At 37.0% G+C, this 19,949-nt stretch overlaps 3 protein-coding genes across 3 annotated transcripts; 2 read left to right on the top strand and 1 right to left on the bottom strand.

Annotated features, from left to right (window-relative positions):
* Positions 1-288: 288 nt before the first annotated feature.
* On the top strand, positions 289-3,596 carry LOC104116282 (soluble inorganic pyrophosphatase-like). Its single transcript, XM_070192919.1, has 6 exons — positions 289-364; positions 1,355-1,484; positions 1,567-1,595; positions 2,324-2,389; positions 2,476-2,583; positions 3,340-3,596. The coding sequence occupies exons 2-6, from the start codon at positions 1,364-1,366 to the stop codon at positions 3,394-3,396; spliced, it is 381 nt and encodes a 126-aa protein (XP_070049020.1). The 5' UTR covers positions 289-364; positions 1,355-1,363; the 3' UTR covers positions 3,397-3,596.
* Positions 3,597-7,312: 3,716 nt separating this feature from the next.
* LOC104116273 (uncharacterized) lies at positions 7,313-11,534 on the top strand. Its single transcript, XM_009627099.4, has 3 exons — positions 7,313-7,820; positions 9,239-9,680; positions 10,921-11,534. The coding sequence occupies exons 2-3, from the start codon at positions 9,264-9,266 to the stop codon at positions 11,344-11,346; spliced, it is 843 nt and encodes a 280-aa protein (XP_009625394.1). The 5' UTR covers positions 7,313-7,820; positions 9,239-9,263; the 3' UTR covers positions 11,347-11,534.
* A 499-nt stretch (positions 11,535-12,033) lies between these two features.
* Positions 12,034-15,838, bottom strand: LOC104116264 (short-chain dehydrogenase TIC 32 B, chloroplastic-like). Its single transcript, XM_070195122.1, has 8 exons — positions 15,642-15,838; positions 14,648-14,879; positions 14,469-14,548; positions 14,200-14,353; positions 13,631-13,709; positions 13,208-13,292; positions 13,071-13,117; positions 12,034-12,529 (listed from the first exon to the last, which is right to left on the bottom strand). The coding sequence occupies exons 1-8, from the start codon at positions 15,751-15,753 to the stop codon at positions 12,323-12,325; spliced, it is 996 nt and encodes a 331-aa protein (XP_070051223.1). The 5' UTR covers positions 15,754-15,838; the 3' UTR covers positions 12,034-12,322.
* Between the last annotated feature and the right edge of the window lie 4,111 nt (positions 15,839-19,949).

Here is a 19,949-nt window from a genome sequence, read left to right on the forward strand (position 1 = left end):
AATCTTTTGAAAAAGATTCAAGGGTATTTTAGTCATTTTAACAAAAGAATAGCTTATCAGTATTTTTTAATCAAACACATCAACTGCTTATTATCAGTTTCAGCACTTCTATCCAAACACGTAAATGCTTATTTTAAAAATTAGTTTCAGCATTTAAAAAAACTTTTCAGCACTACAAGCTTATCAGCTATTTACAATCAGCTAATCCAAACGGGCTGTACGACTCAACTGCCTACTAATTTCTATCATAATTCTCGAACGTCACTCCCTCGTATCAAGAAAAGCATATGCACAACAATGATGATTTATTCAACTGCACATTCTCTTTCTCTTTCTAGGATTTTCTCTCTCTTAATTTCTTCAGGTACCAATCATCTTCTTCGCTGCATTTTCTTTAGTTTCATTTCACTTTCTTAGTGTTTTTCGATTATTCTGTTCCGCGTGATTTTGTGTTTTACGGCACCACTATTTGTTGAAGTCCTTTCTCGTTTTCTTAGTTCAGGCATCTGTTTCCTCGTGTAAGCGTAATAGTATTAGAATTTTCTTTTGTAAAAATTAATACACGCGCATTCTTTTGTAAAACTGCATTTCGTGTTGTATTCGGAGTTTAATTTCGTGCTGTATTGGAGTTTTTCTTCTATCGGTTTCATATTCTGATTATGTGGTTCTTTACTTACTTGATTTCATGAACATAAATATTTCAAGTTTTTTCTAAGAGTCGATCGTTTAAATTTGATGCTGACGGAAAAGTCAGTAAATTTTGCTTTGCGTAATTGACTCGAATAAACTTGGTGAATATTGCTCTGTATATTTCCTTTGGAAACTGGGAACTGACTTCTACAGAAGCCTGTAATTGTAACTTCTGTTTGATTGTCTGCGCGCTAAGAAAAATGTTAATAATGAATTCAGAATTGCATATATATATATATAACGAGAGCTAAATGAGAATCTGTTTTGAACCATATTTGTCTTTTTTCTTGAAATCATAGTGAAAGTTCCAATTCAATGCTAAACAAGTCCGATTTTGCAAATTTTGACTTCTGTATCAAATATCATATATGCCATGCATCTTTATCTTATTTAATTTGTTCCTAATAAAATTCCATATGAGGATAGTGCACTATGAACTTACAGATAATTCCAGAATTCGATACCTTATATATTCCAGCACTTACAAATTTCTGTTTAAGTGTATCCAATCATTCAATCCTTGTTTCTCCTTTTTAAGTTTTTCTTCCTTTTTCTGTTGCCTCTGGCTAACGACATTGCATTCCACTGCTTGATCACTTAAAGATTTGCTTCTATTTACATGTGGGAGATTCTTATATGCTACTATTAAATTTGATGTGTTCAGCTCGCAATCATGGTTCAGCCTGATGAAGCTCCAACCAAAGCTCCTGTAAATCCACCTATTGATGAAACGATACTTTCTACTATGACACGGAAACCAGCTCCAGCTCATCCTTGGCATGATCTTGAGATAGGTATTTGATCACTACTTTGAAATAACTTATATTTATGTTTTGCTGATGCTGCTCATGAACTTATATTTATGTTTTGCTGCAGGATTAGGTGCTCCTAAGGTTTTTAATGCGGTAAGGATGCTTTATATTATGTCGAACTGTCAAAATTCAAATCTTATGTTCTTCCACCTAAACATGTCTGTTTATGTAATTACGGAATTCATCCTTTGATATGAGTTGAATAATATCTAGCTCGCTCATTATTTGCTCCCTACTTTTCAATTTATATGATACTATTTCAATTTTGAGATGCCAAAAACATTTCCACCATCCATTTCTTTACAACTCACAGATTACATGAATTCACATTCATTAAATTATAGTATGAATTTAAACTTTGGTGTTATGTCTTCTGTTTCAATCAAACTTTTGAACATTACCTTAATTGTACTTTCTCCAGCTATCATTAATATGATATATATATAAAAGTCAATTTAACATCTTAAAATTCATGTTTAGTCAAATACCATCATATATAAAATGGACCTAATTACAAATAGACTGTTTACCTTTAAAGTAGTTATGTAACAAACAACATGATCATTTTCTAGGCCAATACACTGCTTTTACATTTTTAGACCAGCTAACTTCGTCTGAATCGACTAACAAGTGTTATTTTCCTTCTCTCTGAAGCTTTTTCAGCTAATACAATAATGTCACTTTAGAATGTAATAAACTTCTCTATTTGAAACTTCTAAACTTGGTTGCTCAATAAAGATGGGGTTTTATTTACTTTTCCCCTAAATATTTTGGCGAGGCAAGTGATATGGTTAAGCTGATCAATTGTTTGATCTTTGCAGGTGATTGAGATCAGCATGGGGAGCAAGGTGAAGGATGAACTTGATAAGAAAACTGGATTAATCAAGGTATTAAGGGGTCAGTTTATCATTTTGAAAAAGTAAAATTATGGAATCTTTTGCTGAGTTACATGAAACAATTCTGTCGTCTGTAGGTTGATCGTGTTCTTTACTCATCAGTAGTATACCCCCATAACTATGGCTTTATCCCTCGTACAATTTGTGAGGACCATGACCCTATGGATGTATTGGTCATCATGCAGGTAATTAGCAACCATCATCCCGAGAAGTAACAGCATATATCGCAGTAACCTCCTCCTCATTATTTTCTAGAATAAGCTGCTTCTTGATTGCATCATTCTTTGATATATTACAGCTTATCTTAGACTTGCCGCTAAGGGTTTGTGAAATTTCTTTGACTTATAAAACACGTGGAGACGGACAAGCTGATCTTGTCTAGTAATAGTCCCAGAATAGTCATATGATCAGTGTTTTTTTCCCCTTCAGATACTCTTTAGATCAGATTTTGACTTTGAACAAATCCAGCATTTTAAGTAGTTAAATAATGCAAAATATTGGAGCTCCTCTGATGCTGAATCATCTGTATCTACCTTCTGCTATTTTCACAACACTTTTTGTCGAACTGGTTGGTGTTTCCGAAGAAGCCAAGCTTGTTAATTAGTAACCGGGCTTGGAGGCTACTTATCAGTGCAGTCCATGCATCTCGTGAGTTTGGCAAATTTACTATTTGTGGCCTTTTTAATGCATAAAATTTGCTAATACAGAAAAATTTAATATTGCTGTGGCTATTAGTTCTATGATTAGTCCATTAAGTTCATGGAAATGCCTACGATAGCCTATTCTTCAGTTGATTTTATGGTGCAAATGTACAGGAACCTGTTCTTCCAGGTTGCTTTCGCAGGGCTAGAGCAATTGGTCTTATGCCTATTATTAAATATACACTAAAATTACTTTGATCTTAATAGTTAAATGGAATATTAACTTGAGTCTGAATTCAGGGAGCAAAAGATGACAAGATAATTGCAGTCCGTGCTGATGATCCTGAATATAGCTAGGCTAGTCACTGATATGAAGGATCTCCCACCCCATCGTTTAGCTGAGATCCACTGCTTCTTTGAATACTGTATCCTTTTCCAAACTCAAAAACCGTGGATTTTCAATTTCAGAAGTTTGTGCATACTGCATACACAATGATGAATGTAATGTTTGACAAAAAATCAGACAAGAAAAATGAGAACAAAAAAGTTAAAGTTGATGACTTTCTACCAGCCTCTGAAGCCGCGAAAGCAGTAGAGCAGTCCATGTAAGTTGTATTTGTTCTTCCTTTCTTGAACGTGCTTAATTTGGATAGGAACCAGATTAAAATCAGATCAATCTTATAAGAATAATAGATCTCTTTGTATAATTAATCAACTTTAAATCAATCCCCTTTCCCTGTGTTGTTACAACTCTTTCCAAAATGTAGAAATAAATTTGCTTTTGTAATACGTGGAGTAACTTTTTTACTTGATTTATAAAATTGATTTAGTAATCTTTCCTGAGAGTGGCTAGCTTTTCCTCTTATGATTTACTTAACAAAAAAGAATGAGATCTTTCCATTGACTTGAATCTATTGCTCTAGCTGGTACAGGTTGGAGAGAGTTGAATATATGAGTTTTCCTCTTTTCTTCTCTACTTTGCCTTTCTCTATTTGCTTTTCCTTATGTTTGTGAAAATTCTGAGTCTATTGAAATAAAAAAAATGATTCTCAATAATTAGATGATTCTGCTATGGAACAGATTGTATTCCCGAGCTATACAGATGGTCATAATCGTCAGGATGTCACAGATTTAGTGAAATGGCCTTGCTATCGTTGATTTATCAAAGAGAATATTTTTGGCTTGACTGATAGATAAAATATGACGACTCAGAATAAAAGACACTGATCATGTCACAACTAATATTTATTGATGCCATCTTGATAACAGGATCAAATGTCTTGTATGGATTCGATTTAAGACACAACGTAATCAAGAAAATCATTCTATTTACACAATGGGCGAATATGAACTTTACACCTAGGAGGATGGAGATTTGGCGAGTAAAACAGAAACGAAGTATGAGTGCACCTCACTTATAAGGAAAAAATTATTGTACTCTAATTTGCAATGATAATTCAAGCAATTCTTTTTTCAAAAATTCAAAAGTAACTTTGTAAATTCAAATTTATAAACTCTAATAAACAAATGTCAGACCCCCTATCCCTGGATAAAATTTACGTACACTCTACTCTCCAGATTCCACTAGTGAATTCTGCTGGGTGATTGTTGTTGTTGTAACGAAAAATGGTCAGATATATCCCTCTGCTATCAAATATTGTTTAAAATTGTCCTCCGTTATACCAATCGATCGAAATTGTCCCTACCGTCTTACTATTAAACATATTTGTCCCTTATTTGACCGAAGCGACACGTGGCAGCCTTCTAAATATTTTTAATACCCAACCAATTGCCCATACTAAATACCCGATATCCATAGCCCTATACGTGACTCATCCCAAGACTTAATCAATTAAATCCTCGACCCTTTCTCTTAGTTTATCTCCTTCCCAAGGGAAGCTCCTTCCTCCATGCTTCCAAATTTCTTACAAATTGAATTTTTTTTGTTTCAGAGTATAGACTAAGAAATTGTTAGAATAATTTCTTGTTTATTTCCCTGATTTTCAGATCAGAAATCATACACACACAGAAAAAAAGAAATTTTGTGTTGTTGGATACTTGAAAATCCTAAAATTGGTTTGATTGTTTGGAGCTGCTCTTGATTCAAAATATTGCTAGCATAAAAATAATCGAACTCCAATTGATGGGTTCTTAAGTTATCCAAGTTGGAACCAAAATTGTTGAAGTGTTAGAATTATTCTACTGAAATAATTATCTGGGTCTATTTTGTTGAGCTAAAATCTTAGATTAACCACTGATTTTTAGCTTGGTTAAAGAAGATTTGCAAGTAAAGGAGCCGTGGGGTTCCTTGGTGAATCAGATTTGAGGTTCACAAAAAAAAAATATTACTTTTTGAGTCGAAAAATTCAAGTAACTAAGCCGTAAAAAATCTTGTTAGTGCTTTTATGATTGAAAAAATGAAATTGAAGGATTTGATAGTACTTTGCAGTTGGCATTTGAGCATTAATGTGATTCTAATTTATAATATTTGCTGTTGAGAATTGAGGTTGCAAATATCACTGCAAATTTGGAGTTCTTTGAACTTGAATTGTCTCTATATTGAAATTCTTTTAAACGTTGTTTTCTTGAGAATTGAATCGTGGTGTTGTATGTGCTTAAATCAAAGAGATTAACTACTACTCGTTGGAAGAATTTAGTGTTAAATTTAAGGACCACCATTTTTGAACCCTTCCATATTTTAGAGGAAGGAGTTTTTCTTGTGAAGGAGATAAAATAAGTTTTGGGATAGGTCGGGTTTAGAGTTATGGATATTGGGTATTCAATATGGATAACGGGTTGGGTATCAAAAATACTTAGAAGGCTGTCACATATCCCTTCCGTCAAATGAGGGACAATTATATTCAATAGTAAGACGGTGGAGATAATTTTGATCGAATAGTATAACAATTTTAAATTATATTTTATAGTAAAGGGATATATATGACCCTTCTCCGCTAAACAAATGCCACGAAGTCATAAAGTTGTAAGGGAAAAAAATCTCAAACGTGTGATTTTTGTATTAGCCATGTCAGAAACCGAGTTGTCTGGCAGAATTTCAGTCAATAAATCCATATTCATTTTTAACTTTTGCCGAGAAGGAGCCCTTATTCTCCTTTATTTAATCAGATTCCCTCACAGTCCATATTTGTTTGAGCCAACAATTTTGTCGATCTTATCCACAGTACACTACACATTACATTTTTTTTCCACTACACATTACATTAGTTTCCCAAAATAGTCCATATTACTCTATTTCTTTTTCCAAGTTAGTTCACAGGAGTATTTTATTTTCTTTCCAAAATAGTCCATAGGAGTATTTTATAAATTTTAATAAAATTATAATTTTGTTAAAAAATTTATGGTCTAAATACAACAATAACAATAACATACCCAATATAATCTCACAAGTGGGGTCTGAGGAGAATAGTGTGTACACAGACCTTACCACTACCGGGAGAGGTAGAGAGGCTGTTTCCGATAGACCCTCGGCTCAAGATAGAGTGGAAAAGAAGAAAAGGAAAAAAAGAAGAAGAAGAAGAAAGAGAAGGGAGAAAGAAAGACGAGGGAGACAAAAGACGATAAGAAAAAAGAGGAGAAAATATAGCATCAGATAGTAACAATCAGAGAGCAACAATTTTCATTAAAAGGGAGAAAGAGTAACATCAAATAGTAACAATCAGGGAGCAATAATTTCCAGTAGTAATTTTCAAAAACAATGGACGAGATTGTTAAGTATCAGATATAATAACAAACTAAAATGAAGTAACTTTCAACCAACAACAAGAATAATACTAGTACTACTGGTAAACCTAGGAGAAATTCACAACTACCTGTCAACCTACCACCTTAATTCTCGACCTCCACACATTCCTATCGCTAGTCATGTCCTCGGTTAGGTGAAGCATCGTCGTGTCCTGCCTAATCACCTCTCCTCAATACTTCTTTGGTTTATCTCTCCCCAATACTTCCTCAAGCCCGCCATGGTCAACCCCTCACACCTCCTGACCGGAGCATCTATGTCTCTCTTCTCACCTGCCCAAACCATTGTAGTCATTATGATCTAAATAAGTTACAAATATTTATGTGACTAAAAATTATTTTATTAAACATAAAATAAATATTATTGTTATTATATTAAAGGAAATATCACATTACAATTTGAAAAGGGTTATTGTTTTTCTCCTCAAAATAATGTGATATTACTGAATTTCTTATTCCAAAATAAGTAGTGTAGTACCTTCAAATGTATCTATACGCTGTATACACTATATGTACGGTGCTATTATCTTTTTATTTTTCGGATAAGGCGTTTCTGTCTGATTTAAGAGCTCTACTTCTTCAGTCTCTTCAGTCCAATTTCTATTCCCATGCCAATCTTCACGCTATAGTTATTCAATTTCTCCTTCCAAATCTCAACAATTTTTCTCCATATTGATTCATTGTTTTGGCTGTAGAGCTGATCCCTGAGCTAGGGTTTTGGAATTAGGGTTTTTGTTTGTGTGGAAAATTAATATTGAAGAGCATCGAACAATGCATTCGGTGCCTTCTGTATTTGATCTCAGCTTCGCTGCATTCTTCTATGGTTTATTGTGTTTTCATCGTCTGAAAAAAGTTGATTGGCCTAATAATAGTCTTAGTTAACGTTTACTTTTTAAATCGTTGTCGTCTTTTAGTATAGTTGGTCAGTTTTTAGCGGATTTGTTTGTGCTGATACTAGATTGGATTTGGCTCGTCTTATTTGGAGGATCTGATAAGGTTCATTTCGATCAACAAACTCAAAGGTAATGATCTAAAATATGTCTTACTTGATTCTGTTTGACTTGATTCTTCTTTAACAATTACTAAAGCATGAATATTAGCTACAGTAGTTTGCACCCAAGGGTGTAGCCTAGTGGCCAGTGACGTGGGAGGACAACCATATGGTCTTAGGTTCAAATCCCAGCCGAGTCAAAAATACCAGGTGATTTATTCCCATCTGCCTAAGTCGTGGGCAGAATTACCCGTACCTGTTGCCTGCTAGTAGGTAGCAGGTATCAAGGCGAAGTGCACACCGTCATAAAAAAAAAGTAGTTTGGAATAACTTTCTAGGCACTTCAACTGTTATTATGGTGGTGGTTGCATATTGTATCTGATTGTCTGTGCAGCTTACATTTGCTTTAATCATTTTTTTAAAACCTTGTGGGTGGATTTTTGGGTTTTGGATGTATCTGAATGGCTTGCAATACACATATTTTGTTTGATTGAATAGTCCGATTTGGACAGAAGCAATTACTGCATTTAAATTGGTTTGTGGGTCGAGGCTGAGATGGTTCGGGCATGTTAAGAGGAGAAGCGTTGACGCTCCTGTTAGGAGGTGTGAGAGGTTGACCATGGCAGGTTTGAGAAGAGGTCGAGGCAGACCTAAGAAGTACTGGGGAGAAGTGATTAGGCAGGATATGGCGCTGCTTCATATCACTGAGAACATGATCATAGATAGGATGGTGTGGAAGTTGAGTATTAGGGTAGAAGGTTAGCAGGTAGTTGAGAGTTTTCCCCTTTCTTACCAGTAGTACTAGTAGCACGCATGTAATTTCCTATCTCTCAGATTTATATTACACCATGTTGTTTAGTTTTTTTCAGTTATGGTATTCTCCTGTTATTACTATTTTGGTGCTACTCACTCTGTTCCTCCCCCCCCCCCCTTTTTTTTAACCCCCTCTTTCTACCTTTTTCTTCTTCTTTCTCTCCCTCTGCTTTTTATTCTTATTCTTCTTCTTCTCCTCCTCCCTACTTTCCTGAGCCGATGGTTTATTGGAAACAGCCACTCTAGGTAGGGGTAAGTTTTGCATACACACTACCATCTCCAAACCCTAAGTATGGGAATATATTGGGTATGTTGTTGTTGTTGTTGTTTGGTGGATTTTTGGGTTTTGGATGTATCTGAATGGCTTGCAATACACATATTTTGTTTAATTGAATAGTCCAGTTTGGCCAGAAGCAATTACTGCATTTAAATTGGTTTGATGGTTCATTTCTGTCTAGATCTGTTTCAACTCGTGCTAGATGGCTCGAATATTAAATTGTTCAGAGGTCAAATGATTAGATTGGAACGGAAATGAAAGCTTGTTTCTGATGCAGTTGCTTTATCTGTCTTCTCTATTTCTACGAATAGATATTCTTGTTATTATTTTGCTCAGACTCTCTTTGCACACTTTGGCAGATCTTTGCTGCTCTCTTTGTATTTGATGGGCGATTGTCCTCCTAACTACAAGTCAGTGTCTGAAAATGTTGGCGGCTTTTGCGAGTCATCAAAGGAGACGCCTGATTGTGCTTTTGGATATATAGGTCTTTCCATAAATGATCTTGGCTGCCATTTGACTGATTATCTCAATATTCAGGGTGGTGAAGACTCAAACAATAAGTGCAATTCTGAGACAGTGAAGGAAGATGTAATTAAAGATTCTCATGGAAGTGACTCTGGTAAAGTTGCTTCTGTGAAATGCTTGATCAAATGTGCGACATCTCCATGCTCTGGTATGAGCGTTCCTCCTGCAGAAATTGGTGGGGAGGAGCGAAAGGAAAACGTGACTGCTGAAGTAATGATACATGGTGCTGATGCTAAATCTCCTGATTTATCTTACTCATGTTCCGTATCCCTGCCAGTGAGTTTTCTGTGTCTCAGCAATGTTCTCCATCAAGTTTTTTTTTCTTGGTCTATTGATATTATGGAGGACTTCTTGACCTTGTTTTCTATTTGTTATCCGAGAAATATAGTCACATGCTTACATCTATCTTGTTTTTTTAACGTTACTTATTGATTAGCAGGACATACTCTGACCTTGAGTTAGTGGTAATTATAAACATTACTTGTGAGTTGTTTATGGTGAGAGGTATGTACGTATTAAAAAAGAAAGTGGTAATAGTAAGGTATGATATATCAAAAACAAAAAAAAATTTGTTAATGGTAAGTTATGTTTTGTTTTTGTTGCAGTGTGGATTGGTTCTTCCTTTACTTTTTCATGAACCGATATGTATTATATCTGAATATTGTATAGGTGGATTGTTTGAATTGTTGGCATAAGCTCGCTCACTATATCCTTATATATGTTCCTTCTTTGTATATCGTTTGTCCACCTATCCTTGGTATCTTGCTTTCGGTTTTAGCTGTTCTCCTTGGGGTCATCATTGATGCTATTGCCACAAGCCACAATTTCTTGGCTTTCCTGTATTTAATTTTTGCTTGGAGTTCTTTGTGGACACTAATTGCTTTTTCGCTTTTGGCTGCTCTTTCATATACACTCTGACCTTGAGTTAGTAGTCATTATGAGTACTACCTGTGGGAAGTTTTAATGGTTTGTTTATAATGTTTTAGTTTCTTCTAAGGTATGTGTTGGTGGTGTTAGATTCAATGCGGGGTTGGGTCTGTTATCACGAAAGGAATAGTGTGTGTGTGTATATATCATATCAGAATGCTTACAGGAGGATGTTTAAAAGTTAGCCATATGAAGCTCAGTCTTCCCTCGTTCAGACACATATTTGTTTGCTTTTTTGGTTATATTTTGACAACCTTTCCCTGGTATGTTGCTTGTGATTCCCGCAAACATTATTTCTTGGCTTTGTTGGATTTAATTTGTGGATCTTTCGTTTTCCAACATATATTTTGTGAGTTGTAAACCATTTGACTGGTCTCTTTTATATCATGGCTCCTAATTATCTATTACAAATTACAAGGTGAAGTTACACTGTAGTGGAAACAGCACTGGAGCATAGAACTGCTGTTTAGATATAGAGGGTGACTTTCTCTAAATGGCGATTGTTTCACGGTTGAGCAATTTAGTAACTGCAGGTGTTAACAGTCCTGTTTTTTCCTCTTTCCCTTTTCTGTGTTTTGTTGTTTCGCAGACTCCTTTGAAGCTTGTATCTGCCATAAAGGGTAGCCGTCAGAAACTAGGCAGTCAACCGAGGAAGCTGACTGTAACATGGGCTCCGGATGTGTATGACCCTGTCCCAACAGCAGTGTCACATGTACCAAACAAGGGACAATGCCATAAGAGTGGCAAGAAGAAGAATGGGAAGAATAAGCAGAAAAACAATGGTAAATCTTCACGAGGGAACAAGGGTAAAGACAAGAAGCAAGCTCGGAGACATGGAGGGAGTTCTCAGATAAGTTACCATCCTCTAGATGATAGCAACATCACAGCTTCGTCGGGTGAGGTACAATCTAGCGTTGTGGATTTTGATATTGGCAGGCCAGATCCATTTTGTGGGAGTAGTTTTCTTAGGAAATCCATCACGAAATTGCACTTCCCAGTTGCAGAGGCCAGCTGAGCTCCCTTTTTGATCTTAGTGTGCTTTCTTGATTATTTCACCTGAGTTTTGTAAATAAATAAGTGTGAGGTCTTTGTTGAGCAGTGAAAGTTGTGAAATAGGAGTCGTAGTTGGTCATATCATGTTCATGCTAAACTTTTCAACATTGTCATGTTGGTTGAGACTATAATTTCTACTTTCATGTTTAACTGTTTTCTCGTGTGAACTGTTTTTTGGTTTAACATATTTCATGTTAGTTCGAACAAGTTATATTAAGACTGTTGTTTCATTGCGCTTTCCCAATTACGAGTGAAAATCGTTTAATATGCTCCCCCCAAAGATCCGACACCCAAGTGCATTTTGAAATAAATGTTAGTGTTTCTCCTTAGTTTTGTAGTTAAATTTCCCCACTTCCCCGGCCACCCATGCCCCTAGACCCTGACCCTAGACCCATTTCGTCTCACATAGTTTTTGCCTAAATTATATATTTTTCAAAAATAATTTCTACTACCTAACCAAAGACCAGAAAGTAAGAAAATCATTTATTAGTCAAAACATCTTCCCCCATACCAAACACATCCTAGATGTTTCATTCATTGTACATCTTTGAAAAGAAGAAGAAAACGAAAATATTTTTAAGAATACAGGGAAGAACAAAATATAATAAAGAAATATGTATGCGCTTCTCATAGAATGCCATATCACATATGCATGCCTCACTCATAGGCTTGACTGCTATACTTGAATCATTAAACTAGCGAATCCACAGCATCTAAAAGATTGAAAATTAAATAGACATTTCCAGAGAAATTACATCGACTAAGAACCAAAAAGTAAGAGAGCTAAAGCCTTAAACTTTTAATATAAGGCTGAAAGAAAATGCAAAGAGAGTATAGATTGGAAGCAGAATTAAGAAAATGCAAAGAGAGTATAGATTGGAAGCAGAATTAAGCCTCCTAGCTACCTTCAACAACAGTGTCATAAGATATGAAATGTACTAATAACTTGTAGCATTGTCTGTGTTCTGTTTGTCAGTCTTTTGAGAAGCATTGACTAGATTATTGCTGAAATCCCTAAGATTCCGAGCTAAAACTTCATCTCGTGCAAGCTTACTTGGCTTGAACTCATTGCAATCAACGAAGTACTCTCCAGTCACTCCTTGTAAACTTGGATGGAGGGCGACGTAGCAAGTTGTAGCTGCCCCCTGGAAAATATCAGTTTTGAAATTCTTCAGTAGTTTTTTGGTGATCGTTGTATATTAACTATTGAATGTTTCTTTGGCTACACTTAAGGAAAGGCCAATATGGGGTGGTGGGATTTGCAATGCTTTTATTTTCAAAATGTTCTCTGATATGCTCAGCGCTGAAACTTCTCGCTAGGATGATGCGAGGAACCTGAGGCGGATTCAGGATTCGAAATTCTATCACATCCTGTCTAATTTAATGTGTTCAAAATATATTGTTTCTACATATTTAATAAAATATTAAGCAAATATATAGGATCCCAGCAGAAGCTAAAGGTTCAAATGAACTCGTAGTTTGTATAGTAGATACGCCCCTCTGAGGAACAGTGGTTTACTACTTCACCATTGGCATTCTTTATAGGCTTGACAACTATATACCACTAATATGAGGAATATTTAATGTGTACCAAATTCCTCATTTTATGGTTTTGCTAATACATTAGAATTGGAAAGACTTAACCTCTACATTATAGCAAAGTGAGAAATGGGATGTTCTGTTTACCTGAGGGACATTCTTCCACAGGAAACAAGTGAAAACCCTCAGTATTCCTGTCAAAAAGAAAAACAATCCAATTAACTCTACAAGAACGAGTAGTTCCTCGAGTTAATCTTTTGTTTGAGGGTTATATGTATACATACTCATAAGAAGGGCTGAATGTCTCATTAGATTTGTCATTATCAAACCTGGATGAACTGAATTAACAGTAATATTTGCTCCCTCTTCCTGCATTTCAGGAGAAAATTGCATCACTAATACCCTCTTGAGTATAGCTTAGCCACATATCCAGTGAAAAGATGTCATACTCTAAATTTGTGTCAAATGGAGTTAATGAAATAGGCAACACATTGGTTTTAAGGTTTTAACCCCCAACATATCCAAAAGCATATTTAAACATTAGCCATTTGTTTGACTAAAAGAACTATACGAGACTAATACCCTATTTGGTCAACCTACAAAAATCAGCTTATTTTGGGAAAGTATTTTTTCATATATTTGGAGAATAGCTTCTGTTCCTCCAGGTAACAGCTTGCAGTATTAGACAAACTTAGCCAACTAATTACCTGCAACCGGCGGGATAGCTCATTGGCATGTAGAATGTTGGCCAATTTGGATTGTCCATACGCCAGTTTGTCTTGATAACTGAACAGTAAAACGAATAGTCAGCAATAACAAACCAAGTATAATCTCACAAGTGGGGTCGGGGGAGGATAGTATGTACGCAGACCTTGCCCCTACCTAGAAGTAGAGAGGTTGTTTCCGATTGACCCTCGACTCAAGAAAAGAGGAAAAGAAAGCAGTAGTAACAACAACAAAAAAAAAGCAGCCCGATACACTGGGGGGGTCCACGAAAGAACCGGACCACAAGGGTCTATTGTACGCAACCTTACCCTACATTTCTGCAAGAGGTTGTTTCCACGGCTCGAACCCGTGACCTCCTGGTTACATGGCAACAATTTTATCAGTTACGCCAAGACTCCCCTTCAAGCAGTAACAACAATAGGATAATAAGAAAACGAAGCGAAAGGAACAACATGTAATAGTAGAAATCTACCAATAAGTAAAACGAATAGTCACAATCTAGAAATTGATTCCATTACCATCAGTACGAAACACTGCAAATTAAGGTTACCTGTTTTTATCATTAATATTGTGAAATTGTATTCCTTCCCTGTAAGGGCAAATGTGAGCTACTGATGACAAGTTCACAATCCTACCCTCAATACCAGTGGCTTTTGCTGTTTCCTTCATTTTGTCTAGAAGAAGGTTAGTCAAGTAGAAATGACCTGAAAATTCCACAAAAAAAGGAAAAATAATTTTCAGAACAAAAGTAGCCACATCCACGACCACGAGACATATGATTTGTCCAAAATCTGGATATTATGTTACATATTATAATACCAAGATAATTTGTGGCAAATTGCATCTCTATTCCATCCTCAGAAAGCTGAAATGGACAGAACATAATACCTGCATTGTTTCTGGTTTTGCAAATTATATACTCCATTAGAAACATGGTAAACATATTCTTTTAAAGATATATCATAATCCAATCCCAATGGAGAAAAAAAGAGAATTACATTAGGATGTTGAGAGGAAGATTAAGTGCTAGGAAGTTATCTGCAAATGCCTTGATCGATTTCATTGAGCTGAGATCGAGTTTAAGAATTTCAACGCGAGCAGATTTATTTTCCTTCAAAATGCTTTGCTTTGCTTCATTTGCAGCCTCCATATTTCTTGCTGCAATAATGATATGAGCTTTCCTCAGTGCTAAAACTCTTGCAGTCTCCAAACCAATGCCGCTTGCACCTCCTGTGGTCACATGTATATCGTTTAAATACGAATTACTTCAATACTTACCATAATGGCATGCATTTGCTTGAAAATTTTGATGAAGAGTTTTTGGTAAAAAGATTCATCTTTTTTGTTTTTGCACAAACTGTTTTGATAAACAAACGACAGAAGAAAGACTCTATATTTTTGTTGAGTATATATTTTTTCAACTTTTATAAAAGATCCAAAAATGAATTTTTGATGTTACGTGGACGGATCCATAATTTAAACTTTATGAGTTCATCTTTTAAGGTTTTTAGTATTGAACTCATTATATTTTTAAAGTTATATGGGTTCATATCTACTATTTTTATAATTTTAAAGAATTTTTACTCCGATCCGCATCGAACCCATCATAGTACACTAGATATGCCCTTGTTCATCTGCATGCAGTGACCGAGCTAGAAGGTGGAAGGCAGTTCGCCGAGAAATTACACCGTATATATATATATATATATATATATATATATATATATATATATATATATATATATATATATTGAATCCTCTTGACTTTTTCGCATGTTTAACAAATGGTAGTCCTAAACGTTACACGACTAAGAAATTAGTGACAAGTACTAAGATGATTGTACCAGTATTAACAACCAAAATTAGACGATCCTAGTGATTTTCACAGAGCAAATCAAAGACCTTTTCCTATTCTTATTTTCTTCCATAAGTTAGTTAAAAGTTAAAGAAACGCTCATACACAAGCAAACAATTAACAACTAGACATAAAACCTGTAATAATGGCAGTGTAACCGCTAGCATCGATGCCCTCAGTAACCTGCTCAGCAGTGGAATTTGATCCAAACCCACTTGGCCCTGCTATTCCTGTTATCAACCTCAACATATCGAAGAAGAAGATATTTTCTCTATTTCTATATAAAAGAGGGAAGAGACTAGCTTGTGATGTGAACTGAAACTGAAAAGGCAAGAACCTATATATATATATATATATATATATATATATATATATCACATCAAAATTTAAAGAAAGAGAAGCGGCAAGTGTGGACAATGACATGACGTTATTGTAAAAGCGATATGAACAGTGGGTTGAGAGATTGAACACTAAATGTGGGAAAGTAAGAATTAGAAGATTGTTGGAAGTAAATTTGTTGTAGAAAAAGACATACGGTTGCATTAAATGTTCCAGTCGATCGGTGACCGGCTGTAATTAGCTTCACCAACTTTTCAACTGTGTTCCCATGTTTAGGTTGAACAAAAATACGTATAAACAAGAAATTTAAGAACTAATTACATTTAGTATCAGTAATTATTTTTTCTTATTTTACCTTTATTAGTAATTACTCATTTTTCAAAATGTATACGGTCAAAATAGATTTCGGCTTTCCTACGTTCGATCGAGATCGAGTGGCGAGAAACCGGAGTAGGATTTTGGGAGTAAGCTCCGAAGACGGTACAAACGAGCCTCGAGTCCAAAGGCTGCTCGAGGGGTCGGCTCGATAATCTTATCGAGCCCGAGGTGTTGCTTCGAGGTCGGGAATGGACCACGCCCGCTCCAAAGGTCAAACTCAAGCCAAGACCTAAGAGCCGACCCAGTAACGGGTTCGAGCCAGTATCGAGCTCACAGACAAGAGCCGTTGCAACCGCACCAAGAGAGAGAATCTTGGCGGGAATCGAGGAAGAGATAAATCATCATGGGTTCTCCACTATATGCTTTATTTTATTATTTTGTTATAAATAATGTAATGACCCTCTATTATAAAAAGGAGATCCTTGTAAGCTAAGGGGAAGGCAACAGATTGAAACAACAGACCCTTTTCTTATAGACAAAGATATCTCCTTGTGCTTGTCTTACTTCGTCCTATTCATTCTTTCTGTTCATCATTCTCATTCCCATAGTCAAAATACTTGTATTGTTATCTTTGTATCAAAGGATATTACGTATCCTTAGAATCATACATAAATTTAACTTTATCTGATTTTTTGGGTAAACAGTTTGGCGCCCATCGTGGGGCTAAGGATAACAGTGATTGTTTGATATAAATCTACAGTACACACCAGCTTACAACTTCAAATCAGCAATGGCTTTACCTATTGACCACGAAACCGGCCTTCAAGATGAAACCAACAACTTGGCACCCAGGGCCGGAAGGCCACTCGATGATGGCACTGAGGCTCGAATCGAAGCACCCAAAATTCGAGCCGAAGTACCATTGGATGTCAATTCACAAATAGCTCTAGAGGCACATCAGCGTTCCGAACCGGAAAGAACCATTCAGGGTGGTACTTGATCCGTAGCCCAAGACACCCATAACGCGGGGGAAATCGGGGCCAGCTTGCGTATGATCTTCGAGATGCTACAAGCACAACAAGTAGCGATAGCTCAGTTATAGAGCCAAACTCATATACAGAGCAGGCCGGATTCCAATCCGCTTCGAGAAATCTCCCCCAGAACGGAGCCCGCCGTAGTGAAATCAAACGAGCAAGAATCGGGGACCACTCCTGAAATTACTAAATTGCTCGAGGAACTCACAAAACGAGTCGAAGCCAATGACAAGAAAGTGGAAACATACAATGCCAGGGTCGATCAAATTTTGGGGGCTACCCAATGATAAAAGGGCTTGATTCGAAAAAATTCATACAAAAGCCTTTTCCCTCGATTGCGGCCCTAAAACCAATCCCCAAGAAATTTCGTATGCCCGAAATTCTCAAATATAGCGGTACGACCGATCCTAACGAACATGTCACCTCTTACACATATACCATCAAAGGTAACGATTTGGAGGACGATGAGATCGAATTCGTGTTGTTGAAAAAGTTCGGGGAGACACTCTCGAAGGGAGCAATGATCTGGTATCACAATTTACCACCAAATTCCATCGATTCTTTTGCCATGTTAACAGATTCGTTCGTAAAGGCACATGCTGGTGCCATAAAGGTTGTAATAAGGAAATCAGACCTCTTCAAAGTAAAGCAAAAGGGTAATGAAATGTTGAGGGAATTTGTATCCCGATTTCAAATGGAACGCATGGAATTGCCACCGGTCACAGACGATTGGGCCGTACAAGCTTTCACCCAAGGGTTGAACGAACTAAGTTCGGTAGCATCATGTCGGCTAAAACAAAATTTGATGGAGTATCCAGCAATAACTTGGGCAGATATACACAACTGATATCAATCAAAAATTAAGGTCGAGGATGATCAGTTGGGAGCTCCGTATGGACCCGTGCATCAGAAAAGGACAACTACTAAAAGCCAAAGGGAGATCAACAGAGAACAAAGGTCGAACAGAGACCGATACTAACCGTATGTCACAGATAGGATGAATAACGGTTCAGCACGCAATACAGTTCGGAACAATCGAAGGATTGATCGAGGGAAAAATTCTCGGGGACTTATGAGCAAGAGCGGCTTTGATAAATATTCCGATCCTATAGAAGCACCTCGATTATGAGAGTATAACTTCAGCGTTGATGCATCTGCCATCGTGTCGGCTATCAGACGCATCAAAGACACTAAATGGCCTCGACCCATGCAGACCGATCCTGCCCAAAGGAATCCCAATCAAATGTGCGAATATCATGGCACCCATGGCCACAGAACGGAAGATTGCAGGCAATTAAGAGAGGAAGTAGCCCGCTTATTTAACAAAGGGCACCTTCGGGAGTTTCTGAGTGATAGGGCGAAGAATCACTTTAAAAATAGGGATTTCGGCAAGCAAAACGAGCAAGAGGAACCGCAGCACGTCATTCACATGATCATCGGTGGTGTCGATACCCCTCATAGACTGGTGCTTAAACGCACTAAAACATCGATTGTGAGGGAAAAGAGATCTTGAACTCAAGATTACGCACGTGTATGGACTTTGTCCTTCGATGATGAAGATGCAGAAGAAGTCATCCAACCTCATAACGATGCACTGGTAATATTTGTACTAGTGAATAAAACTAAAATTAAGCGTGTGTTAATCGATCTAGGTAGCTCGGCCAACATCATCAGATTGAAGGTCGTGGAACAGCTCGGTCTGCAGGACCAAATCGTACCCGCGACTCTGGTTTTAAACGGATTCAATATGGCATGTGAAACCACCAAAGGCGAGATAATCCTACCAATAAATATGGCCAGAACCATCCAGGAAACAAAGTTTCATGTGATCGAAGGTGATATGAGATACAACGCCCTTTTTGGAAGTCCATGGATCCACAACATGAGAGCTGTACCTTCGATCCTACACCATGTCCTCAAATTTCTAACATCGAGAAGTGTCAAAACAGTATACGGAGAACAACCGGCCGCAAAAGAAATGTTTGCCGTCGAGAAAGCGAAATCAATATCCTCTCCTTCGCCGATAAAGGGATCGGGCTCAGAAGGAGAACGGAATACCAAATAGCAATCACAGATGTCAGTTTCGACCCAGCCAGATTACCAGAAGATCGAAGAAGATGATGATCAGAAGATCCCTCAATCCTTCGTGATCCCCGATGATTCCGACGCCACCAAATCAACAATTGAGGAACTGGAGCAAGTCATACTAATCGAGCATCGGCCCGAACGAAAGGTATACCTGGGAACGGGGTTGAGCCCCGAACTCAGGAAGAAACTTGTCTGATTTCTTATCGATAACATTGATTGTTTTGCATGGTCCCATTTAGATATAACAGGGATCCCACCAGACATAACGACGCATCGGTTAAGCTTGGACCCTAGGTTCAGACCAGTGAAGCAAAAAAGAAAACCCCAGTCCGAGGAAAAGCACGCATTCATAAAGGACGAGGTAACCAAACTTCTCAAGATAGGGTCCATTCGGGAGGTGAAATATATCCCGAATAGTTAGCCAATGTAGTTGTAGTACCTAAAAAGGGAGCAAACTTAGAATGTGTGTGGACTATAAGGATTTGAACAAAGCATGCCCTAAAGATTCCTTTCTGCTGCCCAATATCGATCGCATGATCGATGCCACGGCCGGCCACGAGATCCTCACTTTTCTCGATGCCTATTCCGGGTATAATCAAATCCAGATGAACCCGGAGGACCAGGAAAAGACTTCGTTTGTCACCAAATATGGAACATATTGTTATA

The sequence above is a fragment of the Nicotiana tomentosiformis genome, chromosome 2 (assembly GCF_000390325.3).
Source record: "Nicotiana tomentosiformis chromosome 2, ASM39032v3, whole genome shotgun sequence".
Classification (NCBI taxonomy): domain Eukaryota; kingdom Viridiplantae; phylum Streptophyta; class Magnoliopsida; order Solanales; family Solanaceae; genus Nicotiana; species Nicotiana tomentosiformis.

Excerpts from the sequence above, each read along its gene's own strand:
- LOC104116282 (XM_070192919.1), top strand. The coding sequence starts at position 1,364 with ATGGTTCAGCCTGATGAAGCTCCAACCAAAGCTCCTGTAAATCCACCT. Across the intron at positions 2,390-2,475 it reads AGAAAACTGGATTAATCAAG|GTTGATCGTGTTCTTTACTC; the intron begins GTATTAAGGGGT and ends TGTCGTCTGTAG. Across the intron at positions 2,584-3,339 it reads ATGTATTGGTCATCATGCAG|GGAGCAAAAGATGACAAGAT; the intron begins GTAATTAGCAAC and ends GTCTGAATTCAG.
- LOC104116273 (XM_009627099.4), top strand. The coding sequence starts at position 9,264 with ATGGGCGATTGTCCTCCTAACTACAAGTCAGTGTCTGAAAATGTTGGC. Across the intron at positions 9,681-10,920 it reads CATGTTCCGTATCCCTGCCA|ACTCCTTTGAAGCTTGTATC; the intron begins GTGAGTTTTCTG and ends GTTGTTTCGCAG.
- LOC104116264 (XM_070195122.1), bottom strand. The coding sequence starts at position 15,753 with ATGTTGAGGTTGATAACAGGAATAGCAGGGCCAAGTGGGTTTGGATCA. Across the intron at positions 14,880-15,641 it reads TTACACTGCCATTATTACAG|GAGGTGCAAGCGGCATTGGT; the intron begins GTTTTATGTCTA and ends ATGTGACCACAG. Across the intron at positions 12,530-13,070 it reads TGTGGAAGAATGTCCCTCAG|GGGGCAGCTACAACTTGCTA; the intron begins GTAAACAGAACA and ends GATATTTTCCAG.